At 42.2% G+C, this 7,416-nt stretch overlaps 1 protein-coding gene across 1 annotated transcript in view; it reads right to left on the bottom strand.

Moving 5' to 3' along the window:
- Positions 1-542, bottom strand: part of IL9 (interleukin 9) — a 4,073-nt gene extending 3,531 nt beyond the window's left edge. The window contains exons 1-3 of the mRNA XM_017532155.2: positions 412-542; positions 264-299; positions 149-181 (exon numbers count right to left, since the gene is read on the bottom strand). Coding sequence (XP_017387644.1) covers positions 149-181; positions 264-299; positions 412-525 — 183 coding nt within the window. The 5' untranslated portion in view covers positions 526-542. The remainder of the gene's footprint in view (positions 1-148; positions 182-263; positions 300-411) is intronic.
- Positions 543-7,416: the final 6,874 nt, after the last annotated feature.

The following is a 7,416-nucleotide window of genomic DNA, read 5'->3' as shown; positions in this document are numbered from 1 at the left end:
AATGTGATTTTAACAGGGAACACTAATCTGTAACAATTGAATTAAACCACGATTTATAACATTAAATAGTAAATAAAGCAACTTATTTTTATGTAAAAACAAACCTAAAAAACCCAAGGTCAAAATTATATTCTTTCACTATACTTACAGAAGGAATGGGCAGACAGAGACAACTGGTCACCTGCAAGAGAAATTTCAGAGTGAAGATTCCAGATGGGAAAATTAAAATTAATTTGGAAATTTCTTAAAGAGCATTCACTCACGTTAGCTCTGCAGTTGCAATTCGAAGACGGATCTTCCTAAAGTAGATAGAGAGATAAGAACCTCTAGTCAGCCCTGCGTTTTTTCATCTTCATACATACTTCGCTTTGTCAGTGGCCATCTTTCCCACGGGCGCCCCCTACAGCCTACCTGCATCTTGTCGATAAGGTAGTTGATGTCCCTGATGCCCAATAACGTTGGACACCCATGGCCGGCAACCGAGCACAGGAGCAGCGCAGAAGTAAGGACCGTGGCCAGAAGCATCTTGACAGATGACCAGAGCGCGCCTGCAGACACCTTCAAATTGAGTGATATTTAAAGCTCCCTCTCAAACATGGAAAAACCCTGACATCAAACTGATACTTTTTCTGACACCAAGAGCCCACTTTTTCTCCGTAAGTTGGGGCCACCTGATATTAACAAACAAAAAAATCAAACTGAGTCACTTGACAATGATAATGCTGTGCCAGGAAATGTCATTGCTCAGAACAGATGATTTTCAAAAAGTGGAGTACTGAAATGCTGAAGGAAAAGTTAAAGATCTAACCCTCCCTCCAAAAACATTTAAAGACAAGTATTCTGGTTGTGAGAGTTAGAATACTTTCCATGAAAGCCCAGGTCTGTATTTTCCCTTTTTACATTATGGGAAACGCTGATATGATATAGCCAATCATGGGTGTTCTAAGGAAGCGGGGCCTGGGGAGAGGGAGTGGGTTGGGGGGAAATGCGTGATATTGCATGCCTCCACTTCTCACTGTTGGGGTTTTCCTTTAGTAATTACAACCTTGGTCTTACTATCCTTTATTCCCAAATCTCAATGGTTTTCTTACCCAGGACTAAATTCGCCACCTAATGCAAATGCATCTTAGAAGTATCCCTTTGTGCAAGTGTCTGAAGGTAGAAATCTTCAACTATAAGCACAAGAATGTAGCACCCATGCTTGTTAAAATTAGCCTTGAGGACCCCTTAGTATCTTTAGAGACCTTGTATAACACTGTATGACATCAAGTAAAAACCCAGTACTTGAAATACGATAGTAGCTAATATTTGCTGAGCACTTACTACATACTAGCAACTATTCTAAGCACTTTATGCGCATTAAGCCATGTAATACACTCAACCACCAAACGAGGTGGGTAGTAATTCGTCATCCCTGTTTTTTACGATTTAAAATATTGTCTACATCTTAGCTTTCTCATCCTTCAGTATAGCTGTGTTTAATCACTACGCATCAAAAAAAAAGTCTCACTGGAGCTTTATGAAGTACTATAATTATTCTTATCTCATAGATGGAGAAACTGAGGCATAGAGAGGCAAGTAATTTGCCCAAAACCACAAAGCCAGGAAGCTGCAGAATTTGTATTCAAGCCCAGAAGTCGGGCTCCTGAGTTCAGCTCTTAATCCTCCTGAGCTGTTTTTCTTCAGATCTTTTATCTGCTTCTCCCACCAGGATATGTGCTCTAGGGCTTTATGGGTCCAATTCACCCCTATATTCTCAACACTTAAGAAGGTGCCTAGGGGACTGTGGGGACTCACTAAATGCTTGTTGAATTAAAACACTAATTTGAAAAGTAGTTCTTGAAATAGAAACTTCTTATTTCTGGGATTTATAAGATTTCAAATCTGATTTCTAGGGTACATATTTGGAGGCATGTGAGGTAAGTAAAGATAGCCTCTACACAGTAGACTGAAAAGGTGAGGGGTTCTTTAACTTAGCACTGTAAGCCATAGTAGCCAATGGGGACAAACTCATAAGATTTCCTTGCCACCACTGTAAGAGTATGGCAATACTGTTTTTCTCATTGTGTATCGTTCCTTAGGAATAATGATGGATCATCAGTGTTCCACTCCACCATGGGGAAGGGAGTGTGTTGGTGGTAAACAAGGTAAAGAGAAATTGGCTTTTTGTTGAATTCCCTTAAGCCATTCCACATCTCTGACTTCCATGCCTGCTCTTTGCAGACACTTAAGAGAAAACTCAAAGGATTCCCAGCCTACGGCAAACACTTTTGTTGCAGAGTATGGGATGGATCCCTTTTTCTTGATGATAGAATTCTGATGAGTTTGGGGTAGCAATGTATCGAGCCAAACACCCACTTTTTCAGCCTCTTTTGCTGCTACATGTAGCCATGCAGCAAGTTTCCATCAATGCAAAGTATGTAAAATTATTTTGCTTTCCTGGTAATAGGAGACAAAAGTGGCTGAACCCTGTCTTTCCCCTTAATTTCAATTTGGGTGTGATGGCAGGAGCTTCAGCAGCAACCTTGTAACTATGAAAAAAATGGACAAGAGAATTACAGTAATGGCAACACTAACTTTTTTCATAAGTAGCAAATAATCGAAAAGGCAATAAAAAATAAAACCATGAACCTAATAACAGAAGTAACAATAGTAGTACAACAATGATACTAAAATTCTAGCTAGCTATCACTGCCTACTGAGGACCCTGAGTTGTAAAACTTGTTCTTGTTTTAAAAAAGAAAAGAAGATTAGCAGCTTTGGAGAGATTTTAAAGATACATTAACACCAGACTCAACCTTCTTCCTTGACGTTATTGGAAGACTTGAAAGAGATGTGAAAGCCAGGTGTGGTGGCTCACGCCTGTAATCCCAGCACTTTGGGAGGTTGAAGCAGGTGGATCACGAAGTCAGGAGTTCAAGATCAGCCTGGCCAAGATGGTAAAACCTGTCTCTACTAAAAACACAAAAATTAGCCAGGCATAGTGGCAGGTGCCTGTAATCCCAGCCACTCAGGAGGCTGAGGCAGAAGAATTGTTTGAACCCGGGGGATGGAGATTGCAGCGAGCCGAGATCGTGCCGTTGCACTCCAGCCCCGGTGAGAAAGTGAGATTCCATCTCAAAAAACAAAAATAAAAAAGAGAGAGATGTGAAAAGGCAATCATCTTTCCATTCCGCAAATCAACATTACTTGATGCTCTGTGTGTGAACCATGGAAATCATTTCACCTGCCATCGGGTATGCTTCTCACATTGAAGAAAACACCACCCCACCCCTCCTGTTGTACAGATGGGGGCTTTACCCAAAAAGAGAAAGTCACAGCTCTAGCTTCTAGCAGGGGATGGTATAGTGCAGTGGTTAAGACCAGTGACTCTGGAATCAGAATGCCTGGGTTCAAGTCCTGCCTTTATCACTTGTCAGCTGCATGGCCTTGGGGGGATTGCTTGGCCTCTCCCAGCTTCCATTTCTTGACTGTAAATGAGGATGATGGTGTGGGAATGGGGATTTGGGGATGTTGAGCTGAGGTTGTCAGAGAAAGCCTGCCTCAGGGCACTCCCATTGAAATTAAAAGAAAAAGAAACAGCTCCTCCATCCCTAACTTGGCTTAAGTAGCCTCAGGTTTGAAGTTCATCAGGGCAAAGCAGCCTAGGTTAGGGGTCAACAAACTGTAATCCACTTTTCAGGTAGAGGGTAAGGTCTGCAAGCTAAGAACAATATTTACCTTTTTAAATGTGTAAAGGGTTAAAGTTTAACTCCTTTAAGCATTAAAGTTTATAAAGAAATAATTAACAAATAAAAACAAAGAAGCATGTGTGGCAGAGACCGAATGCAGCCCACAAAGCCTAAACATTTATTATCCGGCCCTTTACGGAAAAAGTTGGCCATCCCTTGTTGAGTTCCCACACCCCACTCCTCATTTTCTGAAGATATCATCTATTATCTTTCAGTCTGGGGAAGGGTAGAACTAGGCATTGGTGGCTCAGGTGTCTCTTCTCTCATTCCTCATCTGGTTATTCAGCTCAGGCATCTGTAGATGGAAGGGAGCCAGAGTCCTGGGCCACAGACTGTCAGATTATCCGAAGTGGTGGAGGTCTGTCATTTCCTGGGGTTTTCTATGGAGTGAGCTCGCTGATCCAGTGAACCAAAGATTTTCTCTTAGTGTAAACACGTAACTGCAGGAAAGACATCGCAGGCAGGCTCTGGTTTACTAGGAAAAGTCCCACATATTGAAGTTAGGAGAAAAGTGAGTGAATGGACTTAACAACCTAAGTCTTGGCTTGACCAGCAGGCCTTGGATCACCCATCTTCCCTGCCACCCCCAGGACCTGGCTCAGGATCAAGGGATCCATGGCCACTGGTGCTCCTTGGGCAGGTTACTTACCCTTTCCATGTACCGATGTACCCCCAGCGCTCACTCACTTAGAGAAAGGAATGTGGGCCTTCACCCAGCCCTTCCTCATTGCAGATAGGAGTGCTCCATTTGGGATATAGTCTCAGGAATGAGCCGTGTTTCCATTTGGAAATGTGGCACGGTCTGGTCCAGATGCCTCACACTTTGCTCTCCCGTCACCACCACCCTCCCGTCACATCGGTTTCTTTTCATTTCCATCCTCCAGACCTTCACCCTTGCTAAGCTCTGCCTGCTGGGTTCTTCCTCAGCTCCTTCCTACATGGCCTGTTCTCATGCTTCAGGACTCAGCTCAATTGCCACCTCCTCCACGAGACTGTCCCTGACCACAGCAGTCACTGCCATCTGCCCTGTGCCTCTTTCAGTGTCTGTTTCTCCCAGCAGAAAGTTAGTTCCGTGGCAGTGGATGCTGCAATGGACCCTCTCACTCATCACTGTATTCCCAGGGCACGGTCTATAAGGAGTGCTCAGGAATTCCTGGTTAAATGAATAAATGGCTAATACATTTAATGTTGTAAACATTTATTAGTGTTATTGATGAAATGAACAGAAGACCAGTAACAAACAAAAAGTTGGCGTCACATAAAGACCTAAACACGGAACACATTTGAAAAGTGATGAAGCAACAAGGGGGTAAGCCTCCTGCCATTCTGTAGTCCCTTACATGGGTGCAGGGTTTGACTGAAGTGCCTTTCTATCTCTTCTTTCTTTGGATTCTTATACTAACTGCACGAGGAAGGCATGCACGGTGCAGGAACTCCTCTGCAAAGGATGAAGCAGAGAGAAGACAGGTGAGGCGACTGGTTCTTTAGAATTCTTTCCCATTTCCCCACCCACTCAGTTATAAAAAAGAAAAGAACAAAGGGTTGTTAAATGGTAACTCTGCAGTTCAAAATACCATTAAAACAGCAGATGTTTATCTAGGCTAAGTCTACATCTTTTGAAGTTTAGCTCCTAGGATTTCTTTCAGTATCAAAATGTAAGTATGCAAATAAGCTGCAGAGCAAATACACCACGCTCAGAAATCAATTACTCACCTATTTTAAATATCAAGAAGAATGGAGTGCAATGCATACCAAGAGTTATCATAGATAACAAATTTTACAATAAATGACAAAAGACAATGATCAACCATTTATTTTGTTCCAAAGATAAAGTTTGACGTTTTTATTTTGTGATAAAACTCACATGTCATGGATTATTTCTCTAGGAATAAAACAAAATGGTTATGTGTTCTAGGAAACCACAGCATAAAATGACCCCAAAAAAGGCACTATATTTCTAAGTAAAACCCATTCTGCCTTTTACTCCAAGCAGCCAAGAGATAACTAGTTATGGGAATCCACAAGTGCTGATTTCCCAATCAAATAGTTATTTCTAGATCAGCATTTTCTAACTAAGTGTGATGGGGTAAGCCCCACTGGTTATGCCGTCCTTCAGGTGGGTCTTCTCTCCATGGAAGGGGAACCCAAAACCCCTTCCCTCACATCCTGCCTGAGCAAACTCTGTGTCTGCTGCCCTTGGAAGCCACTGCTCCCTGTGTGGCCCCACAGAGTTTTCTCCACGCTCCAAGACCTGGGATCTATTTCTTCCCTCTTTCTTCTCACTCCTCTTTCCTCACTGTTGTTGGTTCATAACAATATGGGCTATCTTTGTAAATGGAATTTCACACCTGCTCCTGTATTTCTCAGAAACTATGGGACTCCCACCATCCCTGCCCTTTGCTGTGGCCAATTCATTGATGTCCATCTAATTAAAGGAGGATGAGAACTCTTGTTCTGGATTACTCTGGGGTCTTAAGGCATTAGAATTTGTTAAATCTTCCTGTGCACAAGGTAACATATTAAGCACTTTATATACGTTATCTCACTCAGCCCCCTCAACAATCTTTATTAACCCTATTTGTAGATATGGAAATGGAAGCTCAGAAAAGCTAGGAGAGTTGCCATAGACACAGAGCTGGGAACTTGAATGAGATTTACCAGGTCTCAGAGCCTGTGTTCTTATCTGCAAGGCCATATATCAATCTCCATTTCTGTTACTCATACTCTATAGGCTGTATTCTAAGACTACTTAATACAAGCAGAAAATCAAAGTATGCCTTTGGGGCAGAGGGAGGTGGATTCTAGGCCTCAGCTGTGTCTGTGTCCTAGGGCTGCCATCACAAACTACACAGACTGGGTGACTTAAAGCCACGGAAATTTACTCTCTCACAATCTTGGGACCAGAAGTGCAAATCAAGGTGTTGGCAGGGTTGGAAACAGGCTGACCACTGCAGAGGTGGCTGTTGGGAAGAAGTGGAAGATGAGGCTGGAAGGTCTAAAGGGAAGGGCAGAGCCCTGTGTCCTCAAGAGTGCATTGACCACAAATCATAGAACCCCAATTAATACTGACTGGAGTGATAAGGAAATTTGCCATCTCACAAAACACTGTGTCTGTGGATACGGTGGGCCCTGGGGTGGTCGGATCTGAAGCTCTGAGATCTAGTGGAGGACGGGCTCCTTCTACCACTTTGTGGGCTGACTTCCCTCCCCTTAGGGCTACAAGATGACTGCCCAGTTCCAGGGCTGACATCCACTCATGACACCATAAATCTTAGATTTGAAATGAATGGTCAAGCATTTTTAACCCTTTCACTTTCAATAGATTTTGCCAAACTGCCCTCCAGAAAGATGTTCTAACATACAATGATAAAATTTATGATTTATAATCCCATCAGTCACATTTAAGACTGTCCACTGCTGACATCCTTATCAACACCAGATAGTGACTTTTTATTAACCTTGGCTGGTGTATCTGGCAAATGTATGATGCTAATATATATTTATTGAATCATAAATTAATAAATTCTTGACTCTTTAATATTTCCTCACTTGTGAGTTACCTGTTAGTGCCCAGCTTTCTGTTGGCATGATGATCTTTTCCTTACTGATTTCTAAGAGTTATTTGTATATCTTTGTTTTTCAAATATATTACATTTATTTTCTTCTTCTTTTTTTTTTTTTTTTT

Source organism: Cebus imitator, unplaced genomic scaffold (assembly GCF_001604975.1).
Source record: "Cebus imitator isolate Cc_AM_T3 unplaced genomic scaffold, Cebus_imitator-1.0 Scaffold76, whole genome shotgun sequence".
Lineage (NCBI taxonomy): Eukaryota > Metazoa > Chordata > Mammalia > Primates > Cebidae > Cebus > Cebus imitator.
Note: the sequence above shows the minus strand (reverse complement) of the source record. Positions and strands in the feature narration are given on the sequence as shown.